Below are 16,501 nucleotides of genomic sequence, written 5' to 3'. Positions count from 1 at the left end.
AAAATCTATGCCTTTGTGTATGTATAATAAACATATTTGTTATTAAATCATACACGATATATGTGAGACATACTACATATGAGTAGAAGTCATTACAAAGTTGCTTAGATAAGGGATTCATGTAATTTAGTTCTAGTATTATATAATGGAAAGAAGTATATCTAAATATGTAACTTTCTCTATCTATAAAATTGCAACTTTTCTTGGTCATAAAGGTTGTGGTGAGGAAGAGAAACAAAAGCCCTGGAATACTTTCTACCAAAAGATAATCAATTAATGCATAATTATGAAAAGTCAAACACTGAGCATTCTAATAGAGAGGCCAACCATTTAAAATATGAACCAGAAAAAGAATTTGTACATTATGCAATTTTAGACAGTTGTCAGAGCATTTTACCCACACAAAAATAATCATGCTTAGAGATTATTTTGGTTTACTTTAGGTAATTTATGTTTCCTTTTTTTTTTTTTTTGTTATTTCTGAAACAGAGGGCCATGGATAAGGAAGGCTACAATAACAAATAAGCGTTGAATAAATAACAAATAAAATCAATAAGTTTAACCCAATTCTAACTGAGTGAGGACATAATCAGAGGCCAATTTCATGCTCTCATTTCCAATCTGAAGGGACTGGAATAGTTTTATAATTGTGAAGCAAAGTTTAGTTAACTCTCTAAACAGTTTAGTTAACTCTGCAAATATAAATTTAAACTAAATAGAGACATAAGATCTAAAAGGTTACAATCAGCCATTTTATTGATCTTAATTGGCAAATTCGTATTTCTAAAATACTTAAAACTTCCTATCTCAATTATGATGTATTCTCCAACCACAGAGGTAGACAACAGCAAAAAGAGAAAGCACTATAAGGGAAAGCACGTAAGTAGCTAATTTAACACAAAACACTATAATGCATACCTAATGTTTCTAATGCAGATGTGTCTTCTCCAACATATATATCTCCAGGGGATAATTGTAAAGAGGCAATACATTAAAATAAACTCTGATGGAATGATTAAACATGTAGTATGAGTCTTATCTATATTGTTAATGATTTATTTTGAGTATAAAACAATCCTAATAGTATATGATTTAATGTAATGTAAGCAACATCATTTAATATTTGATATAATCATAAATTTTAAACACTTCTATACAAAAAGCTATTTTAGGACTGTACTCTGCATGTAAAGACTTGTTTAAAAGTCCTTCTAAACTGCACTATAATCTAAAACATATGATTGGAAGGATAAGAGAGTTCTATCAGTTTCTAAGATAACGCCTTTTAGATAATGATATTTTATAGAATGGAAAGACGTTCAAGTTATAAAGACTGTATACTTCAAAATGTTTTTCAGCAGAGTATACTTTAATCTCCTGAGTAGAGTTCAGTTTCAATTCCTAGGTCTTAATATCTTCATAGAATTCCAGAAGATGGCGATATTGGTTGATATTGTATAAAAGACCAACGCTCAATTAAAAAACAAAAAGACTCTTCATATTAATGCGCTGAAATATTTAGTCAGTGAATACTTAATATACAATTTCACAAAATAATATTTAGATTCTTCTCATATCTTACTTGTAGTCAACATTTAGAAAAACAGAGTAAGAGTACAAACTAATTCACAGACCATAATCCAAGTATCATAATAAATACTTTTGCCATTATTAGTAAATAACATTTCAAAATAAAAGATAAATGAATATCTCAAGTGTCTCTGCATTTGAGAAATTTAAATACATACATTACTTTCAAAGTTAACTTGACAAAAAGTATACGTTTATATCCAAAATTAAATGGCAAAGAACCGATAGGAATTTATTTAAAAGTCATGAGAAATAGACTCAGATGCTGGCAACACTGTCAAAATTCAATTCTTCTTGTTTGTTCTATTTCAAAAGAGCTCAAGGAAACAAAACAGTATTTGAAAACTAGTGACATAAATGGTAGGTGAATGGGACAGAACAAAGTCAGTTCTTACCTTTTTTTTACAATTAGTATGACAACTAGGAGGAGAAGGATGAACACCAGAATGCCAGCACTAATTCCTGCTATTTTCACCACCCTGTCTGTCTGCTTGGCTGGGTCTGGAATCACTTCTGGTTCTTCTGTTGCTGCTGCTAAATGAATTTAAAAAATAAGTTACTGAAAGCAGCTAATTATCACAGAAATGAAAATTAGTCCCAGCCAAAAATTACTACCAAAGGAGAACTTGTTTATTTCATTTGACTATAAATAACCTAGATATATAAATACAAAAGCATGCTGAACTACAGCATAAGAGAGTTAGGGTAGAGATAAGGGGAAAGCCTTCTGAATAGGGATTTTGTCAACACATAAAAATAAAACAAAACCTAGAAAAGACTATCAGAGGGAACGGTGAACTATTTTTCTCCAAATGTCTGTAGAAGTCAGACACAAGATTTTTAGTCTACAATATGGAAAGAGATGGTGTCAGATTTAGGGATTCATTTGTTTGCTGGCTCATTCAGCAAACACTTCTGAATTCAGGCATTCGGTGCTGTGCTTGGCCCTTCACGGTACTTGTCAATAACACTTGCCTGGGACACAAGAGGTTAGGTTCAATAACTAGTGGAGGTGTCAGTTTATGATTTGATATACAAGATTTGAAAGGAATAGCTGGTTGGGAGGAAAAGAAAAAACAAATACATCAAGGAATATTTCACATTCTCTTTAAAAATAAAACCCAGATAATAAACTTGGGAAACAGAACTTTGAAAAGATAAAGTTGTTTTATTATTATTTTAAAAATTCTTTCCCGCCCCGAAATTCTTTTTTTTTGTTCCAATTTCTTTTTCATTTAATTTCTAGTTAGTTAACATATAGTGTAATATTGGTTTCAGGAGAATTTAGTGATTCATCACAAGTGCCCTCTCCTTCCCCATTTTTAAAGTAGACTCCATGCCCAGCATGGAGCCCAACATAGGCCTTGAACTCACAACCCTGAGATCAAGACCTGAACTGAGACCAAGAGAAGGATGTCTACCTGACTGAGCCACCCAGGTGCCCCACAAAAAGTGCCATCCTCTACCCACCTCCCTCCAGCAACCCTGTTTGTTCTCTGTAGTTAAGAGACTCTTACAGTTTGTTTCCCTCTCTTTTTTCTCCCCTTCCCATATGTTCATCTGTTTTGTTTCTTAAATTCCACATATGAGTGAATCATATGGTATTTATCTTTCTCTGACTTGTTTTGCTTAGCATAATACACTCTAGCTCCATCCATGTCATTGCAAATGGCAAGATTTCATTCTTTTTGGTGGCTGAATAATATTCCATTGCATATATATACACACATCTTTTTTATCCATTCATTATACTTCTGTCCTTCTTTCTCAAAGCCACCACCATCCCCCACATATAACACAATCAAAAGCATAAACCTTATTAGTCAATTTACAAGTTCCACTAACCCTCTGAAGATATTTTCCTTTTACCTTATTAACCTTGAAAACTGGCAAGAAAAGTATTATTTTACGTTTTTGCAGACAGAAAAACTGAGGCGTAGAGAGATAAGGATAGATTATAAATTGCTCAAGAAGAGTAACAAAATCTAACACATCTTCTATCTTCGAAAACAGCATTTCTCAATGTTTCCAGATCCACAGTCCCTCCTGTTAAGAATCTGGGTGACAAGAGTATGGGTGACTCCTAGGATTAGGCACATTTGGGAAACTGCCTTAAAGCATCCACCACAGTGTGTGGAGATGGTGGCTGAATGAACAAGCGAACCCCTAAATTTAACCTCATACCTTTCCAATGGATAATTTACAAATTCCTTTTAAAAACTATCTATTGTTCTATATTCCAATTCTTTCTTCTTTAGCCTCTCTGTCTTGGCTTCCAAACCCCCTCCCCATGCTTTCACTCCAGGTTCTGCATATCTGCACATCTAAATATTTGCTCTACTTTCCCGACCAGCCAGTTTCTCCCCAAAAGGGATGGACACAAGGTTACTAATTTTTAATTTTTCCAAGTATGAAATTAAAAATAACGAATATATCTAATATCAATATCATTTCATAAAATGGCAATTTAAAGTAAAACCAGTAGGAAACATAGGTTTGAAGAAAAGTGTTAGAAGAAACAGTTTACTTTATAAAACAATTCACTGTAACTGTCTTAATTTATCTTATTTCAATTGGATAGGACAAAATTTCGCCATGGGTCTGTATTTGGTAACTATTATTCTCAAGTAGGAAGAGCAAGCCTTCAGCTTGTTTCTTCTGGTAAGCAAAGGAGTCTTCCTTTCTGACATGACACTTTCCATATATCTAGGTTTCAGGAAACTTCCAATCTTATTAATTATGAATAGAGGTAGTTCAATGCTTACCACATTTCAAACTATACATTATAGTTCAATTCATCAAAGCATGTATTAAACATATTGGAGATCTCTTCTTTCCCAAGAACAATTTTAGAAATACATACACATCAGTGTGTATGAAAACATGTGAAATATATATTTCAAAGTTGGATATAAAGCTAAAGAGAATATATGTTGTTTGTAATTCTCAAATGGATTGGTTTCAATAGTTCCTGCTTCAAATAGGGAGACAGAATGTTTTATGTAGAAATCCCTAGAAAAAACTTAGTGCATGCAACAACTCATCATTATTCATTATTTAATGCTTATTCTCAATAGGTTCTAGGTTATGCTTGGCTTTCCGAGAGTAATGATGATTGCTTTGTGATTTGACGTATCTCACAGAATTAAATGTTTCTGAAACTCATTGAAAGATCAGTTCTTATTCAATGAGGTCAAGTATATATTTAATACACATTTTTATGCAACAAAACATATAATTATGAGATACTTTTCTAAAGATACTATGCCATAAGTAGCATGTATCTCCTAAAAATCTTCAGAACTGTTAAGCCCACCAGACAAACTTCAGAATATACACAGGTGCAAATATAAACTCTGATCATGAACTATGAACAGGCAGTCTTAAAATACTAGCTGGGTTTACAGTCAGAATGGCTAAAATTAATGAGTCAGGAAACAACAAGTGTTGGTGAGGATGCAGAGAAAGGGGAACCCTCTTACACTGTTGGTGGGAATGCAAGCTGGTGCAGCCACTCTGGAAAACAGTATGGAGGTTCCTCAAAAAGTTGAAAATAGAGCTACCCTATAACCCAGCATTTGCACTACTGGGTATTTACCCCAAAGATACAAATGTAGTGACCCGAAGGGGCACATGCATCCCAATGTTTATAGCAGCAATGTCCAAAATAGCCAACTATGGAAAGAGCCCAGATGTCCCTCTACAGATGAATGGATATAGAAGATGTGGTATATATACATATATGTGGAATAGTACTCAGCCCTAAAAAAATGAAATCTTGCCATTTGCAACAACGTGGCATTATGCTAAATGAAGTAAGTCAATCAGAGAAAGACAATTATCATATGATTCCATTCATATGTAGAATTTAAGAAACAAAACAGAGGAGCATAGGGGAAAGGAAGGAAAAATAAATCAAGACGAAATCAGAGAGGGAGACAAACTGTAAGAGACTCTTAACTCTAGGGAAAAAAATGAGGTTTGCTGGAGGGGTGGGAGGTGGGGGATGGGGTAACTGGGGGATGGGCATTAAGGAGGGCACATGATGTGATGAGAACTGGGTGTTACATAAGACAGATGAATCACTGAACTTTATCTCCAAAACTAATAATACACTCTATGTTAATTAATTGAATTTAAATAAAATTAAAAAAAAAGAAAAAATACTAGCTGGGTTAATTAAATAATAAAACTGACATAAAGATGGTGGGTAAATAATTTCAAATTCAGATATTGAAGAATTTTTGTAAGTCTCATTAAATAATATAGATTTGCTGATGAATTAATCTAAACACATTTTCAGAAACAAAAAGCCAAATATAATAGTAAATTTCTGACCAAAGGCACTGATAACCTTGCAAGTAAGTGTATTCAGGGTATAAAGTAATGAGACTTTTATAACCTATTATGTAAAACAGTGTTACTACTTTAAAGTCATAGTCTATATGTCTTTGTTAAACACTGGACTTCAATTAATTTTTTCCAAATAGTTAAAGAAAAAAACACCAAGTTCATTCATTTGGGTTAAGTAAGGGTGCTTGTCTGTCATGATTACAACTCTTGTGCAGAGTTGTTCATCAAAGCTTCAACATCATTATTAAACTTGAGTACAGAAGGCTAATCAAATTCTCTAGGAACATATGATTTTGTGGCTTTTTTTCCTTCATTGTGAATCCTCCTTAAAGTCTTTAGCTGAGACATTTATTATTATTATTATTACTAATATTTTTTATTAAATGTCCATGTAAATTTATTACTTTAGATACTTTAATCACACACATTTTTCTAAGTTCTTGGCCTACTAGAACCAAGGAACATAAATATCCTATTTAAAATCATTCAAGCTTAGAAGATTCATTAATGGAAACACAAGAGTAACCCCTAAGTGAGCATTTTCTATTTTCTTCAAAGAGAGCAGAAAGCTATTATAGTGACTGCACCCTTGAGCCCCGTTTATAATTTATGCACATACACAAAGGCAATGCAGAACACCTCTTTCAGAAATGCTTTCCTTTGCCATAAATCTTTACCTTTTTTTATCTGTCAAAGAATATTTAAAGAGTCCCCATTGTTCTGAAGCCAAAGGGAGCATAATTCTTTGGACAGTGAGAAAGAACTAAGGCAGTATTTCCTTTTAATTGAGCAAATTTATGTGTTGCTTTTCTTTTCTTTTTTTTTTTTCAAAATAGTTAAAGTGACCTTATAAATTGTGTCCTTCCTCCTGCTATGTAAAAATAATTTACCTGAAACCTTCAGGTAAAAGATTTAGATTAAAAAAATATACAAATACCACCAAAACACACAAATTTAGTTAAGTTTAAAAGCTGTGATCATATTCCATTTTCATGATGGGTATTAGAGGTGGAAGCCTCTAAGTTCAATATATTAGGTGATCTCATAACAACTTTAGAGACACCATCATCCTGTAAATTTCACAAATTCTCCAGGTATTTCACTAGTGCTTTCCTTCTCAGTTGTAATTCTGAAAATTGTTTACACTCACTTCCCAATCATTAATTTAAATGCTATGCTCAGAGGGAGGAAGATGGCAGAGGAGTAATGGACCTTAGTTTTGTCTGGTCCCTGGTATATTCAGCTAGATAGTTACCAAATCATTCTGAACACCTGCAAACTCAACCACAGATCTAAGAAAAGAATTGCTGCGGCCACTTTTTGCAAGGTAGGAGGTGCAGAGAAGTGAATCTGAGGCAATATATCGGAAGATAAACTGCAGGGGGAGGGAGCCTCCATTAGCCAGCCATTGGAAAGTGACACAGCAGTGGAGCACAATATCAGAACTTTTAGAAGTCTGCTCCGGTGAGGGACATCCCTGCCTGAAGGGTGCTCAGGTGGCTAGGTGGGGGAGGAACCCTAGGTGGGACAGTGTGGTCTCAGGATCCCTGGGGTCACAGGAAGACTGGGGGTGCCTGGGTGTGGCAGAGTTCCCAGGTATTGGAGCAGGGAAGCCAACTGCAATCAGCAAGCCCAGGAATGGGCTTTCAGCTCTGGGTTGCCATAAATTATGAACCATAGCATGGTCAGGTGACTGCCCTCTGAGGAGGGGCCCAGTAAGTGGCAGAACTAGGGCAAGACTCCCCTCCCTCCCTGGGTGGAGCAGCGCGGATGCCTGTTGCAGGAGTCTATAGGGTTTGGAGACTCGAAATGGGGTTGTGTGCCTGAGGTAAAAATTCTCGGTCACAGGCTGGGTAATCACGGAGTGTGGATGGAGACAAGGGAGACAGAAGTGACTGATTGCTTTTCTGTGAGTGTGCACTGAGGAGTGGGGCCCTGAGCTTTTGGCTCTGGGGCTGGAGATCAGAGGCCACCATTTTCATTCTTATCCTCTAAAGCAGCATGGGAAGACTTCAGGGAACAAAAGCCACCTAGAGCAATCCTGAGATTACTTAGCCTGGCCCCCCGGAAAGGTAAGGGTGGTTTAGTTCTGCCAGGGGCAAAGACACCTGATAATCAGTGCAACAGGACCCTCCCCCAGAAGATCAGAAAGAATATCCAGCTAAGACCAAGTTTACTGATCATACAGAACTTCAAAACTCCAGCACTGGGGAAAATAGTATACAGAATTCATGTTTTTTTTCCCCTCATGATTCTTTGTCTTTCAGTTTACATTCTATCCTGTCATTGTATTTAATTTTATTTCTGTATATATATAAGTTTTTCTTTCTCTACAATTTTGGGATCTAGTTTTCTAACAGACAGACCAAAATACACCCAGGATCTAGTGTATTACTCTGTTCCATTCACCTGTCTGATTATATTCTCTTCCTTATTTTTTTATTTTTGGTTTTGGGTCTCTTCTGATTTGCCTCCTGTATATTTCTCTGGGGTCCTTGTTGCTATTTTAGTATTTTGTTTATTTTAGTATTTTAGTATTTTGCTCTCGTTCATCTTCTTTCTTCTCTGGATACAATGATAAGACAGAAACACTCACCTCAAAAAAGAGAACAAGAGGCAGTACCGACTGCCAGGGACCTAATCAATACGGACATTAGTAAGATGTCGGAACTAGAGTCCAGAATAATGATTATAAATAAAGATACTAGCTGGACTTGAAAGAAACATAGAAGACACTAGAGAATCCCTTTCTGAAGAAATAAAAGAACTAAAATCTAATCAGGTCAAAATCTAAAAGGCTATTAATGAGATGCAATAAAAAATGGAGGCTCTAACTGCTAGGATAAATGAGGCAGTAGAGAGAATTAGTGATATAGAAGACAAAATGATGGAAAATGAAGAAGCTGAGAAAAGAGAGATAAACAACTATTGGGTCACCAGAGGAGAATTCGAGAGATAAGTGACACCATAAAGTGAAACAATATTAGGATAATTGGGATCCAAGAAGAAGAAGAAAGAGAGAGAGGGGCAGAAGGTATATCAAGCAAATTATAGCTGAGAACGTCCTTAGTCTGGGGAAGGAAACAGGCATTGAAGTCCAGGAGGCAAAGAGAACCCTTCTCAAAAATCAATAAAAACAGGTCAACACCTCGACATATAATAGTGAAGCTTATAAATTTCAGAGAAAATCCTGAAAGCAGCTCGGGACAAGAGGTCCTTAAGCTAGAAGGGTAGAAACATTAGACTGGTAGCAGACCTACCCACAGAGACTCGGCAGGCCATAAAGGACTTGCATATATATTCAGGGTGCTAAATGAGAAAAATATGCAGCCAAGAATACTTTATCCAGCAAGGTTGTCACTCAAAATAGAAGAGATAAAGAGCTTCCAGAACAAACAGAAACTAAAGGAATTTGTGAACACTAAACCAGCTCTGCAAGAAATATAAGACAGCCCAAAAGGAACATAGACCAGGAAGGAACAGAAACAATATACAGAAACAATTACTTTATAGGTAATACAATGGCACTAAATTCATATCTTTCAATAGTTGCTCTGAATGTAAATGGGCTAAATGCCCCAATCAAAAGACACGGGGTATCAGATTGGCTAAAAAAAAGCAAGATCCATCGATATGCTGTCTACTCATTTTAGATCCAAAGACACCTCCAAACTGAAAGTGAGGGAGTGGAAAATCATTTATCATGCTAATGGACGTCAAAAGAAAGCTGGGGTAGCAATCCTTATATCAGATAAATTAGATTTTAAACCAAAGACTGTAATAAAAGATGAGGAAGGACACTATATCATAATTAAAGGGTCGATCCAACAAGAAGATCTAACAATTGTAAATATTTGTGCCCCAACATGGGAGCAGCCAATTATCTAAACCAATTAATAACAAATTTAAACACATTGATAATAATATAATACTCGTAGGGGACTTTAACATCCCATTCACTGCAATGGACAGAGCATCTAAGCAGAAGATCAACAAGGAAACAAGGACTTTGAATGACCCACTGGACCATATGGACTTCAACAGATATATTCAGAGCACTCCAATCTAAAGCAACAGAATACACATTCTTCTCGAGTGCACATGGAACACTCTCCAGAATAGATCACATCCTGGGTCACAAATCGGGTCTCAACTGGTACCAAAAGATTGGGATCAATCCCTGAATATTTTCAGAGCACAGTGCTTTGAAACTTGAACTCAATCACAAGGGGAAATATGGAAAGAACTCAAATACATGGAGGCTAAAAAGCATCCTACTAAAGAATGAAATACAAATCAAAACCACAATGAGATACCACCTCACACTGGTCAGAATGGCTAAAATTAACAAGTCAGGAAACAACAAATGTTGGTGAGGATGCAGAGAAAGGGGAACCCTCTTACACTGTTGGTGGGAATGCAAGCTGGTACAGCCACTCTGGAAAACAGTATGGAGGTTCCTCAAAAAGTTGGAAAATAGAGCTACCCTATGACCCAGCAATCGCACTACTGGGTATTTACCCCAAAGGTACAAATGTGATCTGAAGGGGCACCTGTACCCTAATGTTTACAGCAGCAATGTCCACAATAGCCAAACTATGGAAAAAGCCCAGATGTCCACTGACAGATGAATGAATAAAGAAGATGTGGTGTGTGTGTGTGTGTGTGTGTGTGTGTGTGTGTGTGTGTGTACAGTACAGGATGGAATACTACTCAGCCATCAAAAAAATGAAATCTTGCCATTTGCAATGATGTGGATGGAACTAGAGGGTATTATGTTAAGCGAAATAAGTCAGTTAGAGGAAGACAATTATCGTATGATTTCACTCATATGTGCAATTTAAGAAACAAAACAGAGGAGCATAGGGGAAGGGAGGAAAATAATAAATCAAGACAAAATTAGAGAGGGAGACAAACCATAAGAGACCCTTAACTCTAGGAAACAAAATGAGGGTTGCTGGAGGGAAGAGGGGTGGGGGAATGGGGTAACTGGGTGATGGACATTAAGGAGGGCACGTGATGTGATGAGAACTGGGTGTTACATAAGACTGATGAATCAATGAACTTTATTTCTGAAACTAATAATACTCTATATATTAATTGAATTTAAATTAAAAAATGAGAAAAAAAATGGTATAATCAAGCTTATGTCTCACAATGTCACCAAGCCACCATCCATCACCAATGTCGCCAATGACTTACTAGTTACTGAGTTCAATGTACATTTTTCTCATCGTATGTGACCTCTTGATAGCATGAGACATTGCTCTCTCTCCTTTCTTGCTCATCTCCCAGTTTTCTTATGACTTTGGCCTCTCTTTTCCAGATCTCCTTTGTGAACCCCTCCTTGCTTCCCTTAAAAATAGGTGCTGCTTTGAGTTCCTCGGGGAAGTGGGCCTCTTGACACTTTCTGGCTTGGTGATTTCATCTACTTCCATCATTTCAGGTGCCATTCATGCTGATCGCTCCCAAATCAATATATCTCTAATGATGGGTCAAGGCCTCCAAGCTGAGCTCCTGGACCCATGTAGTCATCTGGTTCTTGTTAAACGCCTTCACTTCAATTAAGACAGTTACCTTAGACACAACATACCCATTCTGAATTCAGTCTCCTCCCCATACCATTCTCTTCTCCAATGAACCCCCTTTCAGTATATGACACAACTATCCACAGAGGTGTTGAAACCAAAAACCTGGACAAAATTCTTGAATCTTCCTCTCATTTCCAAGATCAACACATATTTGTCAACCAAACTGGGATGCTTTTGAAAGTCAAAGGGGATACTTTTAATAATTATGATAGGACAAAAGGCAAAACTGTAGTTGTTCTGGGCAAGCAGGACAGATGACTGATTACTACACTTTTCTTTCTCATACAATTAGTTAGAGCACTACTACTTCCTAAATATCTCTTGTGCCTACTTTTCCCATCTCTGCTGCTACTACCTTAAGTCAGGTCAACATCATTATCTCATCCAGTTTACACAGCAGTCATGCATTTTATCTCCCTGACTGCACTCTGCCTGTTCCACATCAACCCACAGTGTAGCACATAGTGTATCTGTGACTTCAACTGTATCATCTCACTCCACTGATGAGAACCTGCCAATGGTTTCCCACTCCTGTTAACACAAAGCCCATGAAGGCAGGAACCACGTTCATTTTGCTTAGCATTGCATTTCTAGTAGGACCTGGAAAGGAGCAACAGTACAAAAGTACTGGTTGAGTACGTAAAAGAACAACAGTAAGGCTGCTTATGGTAGATTATATGGACACACAGAAAATCACTTGTCTTCTAAAAAAAACACAAGGATAGATTTGATCAGATATGCATATCTTGTTTTGGACGTTGGCATATGCTTCTGAATTGTCTCCAGAAATTTCTAACCCCTCTGCTAGCCACTTTACACAAAGTTAACTGTTTCTACCATCTGCCACTATCTACCACCAAACCAAAGTGTAGGGAAATTCCACAGTCATGGAAAGTACTAGAAACTTGGTATCAGTAAGGCCCTATTTTAACTCTCAGATCCTTCTTTTATTTGTTGTGTGACAATGAGCAAGTTGGCATCTCTGAGCTAATATTAATCTATAAAATAAAAATAACAGTGGCTATATTAGATAGCTTTTAGGAGTATCAAGTGACATAATGATGGGAAAAGTTCCTATAAAGTGTGGAACACTGGTACTAATAGTAGTAATAGAGGTCCTGCAGTCCTGGGTGGAGATGGCCCAGACATCAGCCCGTTGGGTCCATCACACAAACATTAAAAAATGTGAATAGGGGAACTGACAGTACTAGAAAACAGTTTTTAAAAAATGTTAACAGTCTATTGTATAAATATATAATGGTGAGTTTTGTAAAGTACATGTTACTAATTAAATAGTCTGCCACAGTGGACTTCTTAGCCTTACGGGCATCTTGAAGCTTGCATTATTTAACTCCGTGATTCTTTGAAGTCCTGTTGTTTCATCATGTCATATGATCTTATGAAACCTGTCCAGTCTCAGATGGTTGGCAATAAAAAACAGGGTCTACATGACATCTTCCTGTAGTTTTTCTCTACTTTTTTTTTATTTTAAAACCACAGTTTAAGTTTTACATAAAATCCTGAAGAAATGATAGAAATGCTTTTTTAAAAAGCAATAAAATAAGCATCACGTTTTAGGAATGTTCTTGAAGGTTAAAAAACATGTTCAATATTTTTTGCTTCACGGCAACTTAATGAAGGTCAAATATTTTACATATGAATTTTTCATTAAGCTTTCCATTCAGTTAAATTTATTCAACTGGGTAAAATAGAGCCTTAATGTGTTCTCTTCTTAAACATGGTTAAGTCTATCTTCTGAGTTATGTCTGCAGTCTGTCCTTAATTCTCCATTCCATTTTTTCAGTGCCTTACACAAGACCCACCCGTTTTGCTTTTTCACGAAGCCTCTCTGCTTCCCTTACAGGCCTCCTCAGATTTATCCTTCTATTGCCATAAGAATGAGTTTTCTAAAATGCAAATGTGATTAAATGACTTTTTAAACTGCTTCCCATGGAAGAGGAAAGGCAGAAGTTCTTGGTACGATATAGAAAGCCTTTAAAAACTAGGCTCTAATCAACCTTTTCAATCTCATCTACTGACAACTCCTTTAGGCTGTCCCATACCCTAATCATACAAATGCATCAGTCCTTCCCCAAATACTCCTCCATCTATTTCAGGGTTTGGCAAACTGTGGCCCCCTGGGTTGTACCCAGATTTGGACTGCAACTATTATATGCTTGCAAATATTCAGCTTTACAAGATAATGCTAAATCATGACCCAGTTCTATACCCATCAGCAGTGTATGTAAACTCCATTTAAATTACGTCTTATCAGGGCGCCTGGGTGGCTCAGTTGGTTAAGTGACTGCCTTCGGCTCAGGTCATGATCCTGGAGTCCCAGGATCGAGTCCCACATCGGGCTCCCTGCTCAGCGGGGAGTCTGTTTCTCCCTCTGACCCTCCCCCCTCTTGTGCTCTATCTCATTCTCTCTCTCAAATAAATAAAATCTTTAAAAAAAAATTACATCTTAACACTTCGTATTACCAGACTTCATGATTTTTACCAGTTTAGTGGTAGAGAATGACATCTAATATGCATTTGATTATTGAAATTATCTTTTGAAAAAAAGAAATTATCTTTTGAGATACATATTTGAAATATTTATACTCATTTCTTCTCTGAAATGTGTGGTGCAAAACTTTGGCTCTTTTTTTTTTTTTGTATTTAGTTTTCATCTTTTTCTTATTGATTTATAGAAAATATTTTTTGTAAGGATACTAATCTTTTGTCAGTTATATGTTACACATACCTTCTTTGGGTGGCTTTCCTTTCACTTTATTTATGACAGCCTGATGAATAGTGGTTCTTAATTTTAATGAAGTCATATATATCAATCATTTATTTGAATTCATAAAAACAATCTCTCTAAAAGTTTTAAAACTATGCATTTCATACTTAATCCTGGGTCCATCTGAAATTGCTTTCTGAATATGACATACACTAGGAAGACATTTCAGATCTAACGCCCCACCCCTCCCAAATAAATATCCATACTTATCTGTGGACAATTTTTGAATTGATCCAATGATCTACAAAACCACTTCTGTCCTATATTCTAATTACATAAATGCATGAATTCAGATTCCAGATTTTCCATTATTTTGTAAGAGGCAATATGTTTATTCTGTGCTGATATGACATGGTTTTAATTACCACAGCTTTCTAATATGTTACATGATACGCACGTCCTCATGCCTAGGCCTCTTCTTCAGCATCTTGGCTTGTCTTTATACTTTGCTGTAACTTCTTTGGATTAAAGTTCAGCTGATAAATTATCTTTTCACTTCTGTCAAAGCTGCCATGTAGTCCATCCAAAGAGTTTTTAAAATTCAAACAATTGTGCTTTTTCTTCCTGAAAGTGTCCATTTGGTTCTTTGCAAGTTGTTCTTTGTTTAGTCAACTCCGAATAGCTTTTTGCTAAACTTTATGATCTGCACTTTGTATCTCTGAGTATTTTACACACAGCTCTTCTGTATTCTGAACAGGACAATCACAGTCTCTGTAGTCCTTTGGGGATGTAAATCTGTTGTTTCTGCTAACACTCACAGTGAATTACTTTCAGGAATGCTTGGTGACCTTTGGTTGTGAGTTAATTGCTTTATGTTAGTCTGTGGGAATCCTGCAGGCCTAAATTGATCATGCTTTCATCTACAAAAGAGCCAGCATCACCTTCTGCCAGTAACCATGAGGAACCCCAGGAGTCAGACCACCTCTGCACTCCTCAAGAGTATCAGCTCTATATGAGAGTTCCAGGCTAGGCAACCCTCTTATTACCAGCCCAAGCACCTGTGTCTCAAGGACAATATAGCTTCAGCATCCCTGCAGGGACTACCAACTTTTCCTTCTGCCTATTGCTCACTATTTTTACCTCCATTCGTCTACTTTTTTTCGGGGTGGGGGAGAAGCAGAATAGTGAGTCCTTAGAGACCTCCCCTAGGTACTGTGAGCCTGGTAATGTACCTAAAGGCGTGTCCAATCTAGGTAGGATTGTTCTGCAGACATCCTCAGATGTCTGCCAGGTTCCCAAAAATGGAAGTCAGACCGTGGGATTTTATGTTTTTATTTTAGAGCTTATTCAAGATCTTAATCCTTAACTACTCTCTCATCTCTAAAACAACAGTTAATTATTTGCCCATAACCCACACCTAAAATTGGGTTGCAAATATTTTTCAATAAATCTGCAATACATGCTAGATTATAAGCTAATTGAGGGCAGATATAATCTCCTTCATCTCTTACGTCCAATGATTCACAGTGACCAACAGTTTAGTTTAACGAATGAACAACAAAAAATGTTCGTTTGTCAAAGAGTACCACCTACATAAAAGCATATATCACGTAGCATAAAAGCATGTTTGAAGTTTTAACATTTTTGAAACAAATACATTCCCGCTAAGGTGAAATGAATTAATTATGAAATCTATAATCGTGCTTTAAAAAAACTGTTCTACAGAGCAGAAATTGCTAAGGAACTTCAGCATCTGGAAAATATACTGATAAGGAACACTCTAATCAAGTGGCATTAAATATTTTTGTTTTAACAAAACCGCTGATCTGGGTTGGAGTTCCATCTCTGCCACTTACTAGTTTGGGGGCCTTACATAAGCTACTTAACCACTGTGTTCCTTCATTTTCTTATTGGTACAAGAGAAATGATAAAGATACATACCTTCTAGGCTGACAGAAAGACTAAACATATTAAAATACATAAAATAGTTAGGATAATACCTGGGTACCTAATAAGGCCTCAGTAAGGGTTAGGGTAAAAATAATCAAATTTAGATAAAATCCCCTTTTCACAAATCTAAATTTCTGAACCATAATTAATATGAGTTCAAATAAACAGCAAACGGATAGAAGTCTAATTTCTAAAAATACAGAGATATTAATGTTAGCATTCATCATTTATCACATATTTGTTGAATACCTCGGGGGTAAAAAGATTGTACTAGGCTAAAAACCAGAAA

The 16,501-nt window shown here is 36.3% G+C and overlaps 1 protein-coding gene across 2 annotated transcripts in view; it reads right to left on the bottom strand.

Annotated features, from left to right (window-relative positions):
• The window catches only part of PTPRK (protein tyrosine phosphatase receptor type K), a 553,262-nt gene that overhangs the window by 38,748 nt on the left and 498,013 nt on the right, over positions 1–16,501 (bottom strand). Inside the window, exon 14 of one of the 2 annotated variants that reach the window (XM_028117097.2) lies at positions 1,986–2,124. In XM_028117097.2, coding sequence (XP_027972898.1) covers positions 1,986–2,124 — 139 coding nt within the window. The remainder of the gene's footprint in view (positions 1–1,985; positions 2,125–16,501) is intronic. The other variant, XM_088023873.1, reaches the window with a different exon arrangement.

This window comes from Eumetopias jubatus, unplaced genomic scaffold (genome assembly GCF_037043125.1).
Source record: "Eumetopias jubatus isolate StellerSeaLion01/CBP00866 unplaced genomic scaffold, mEumJub1_p1.0 scaffold_6, whole genome shotgun sequence".
NCBI classification, from domain to species: domain Eukaryota; kingdom Metazoa; phylum Chordata; class Mammalia; order Carnivora; family Otariidae; genus Eumetopias; species Eumetopias jubatus.
The sequence above is the reverse complement of the archived record's forward strand: the minus strand, read 5'-3'. Positions and strand labels throughout refer to the sequence as shown.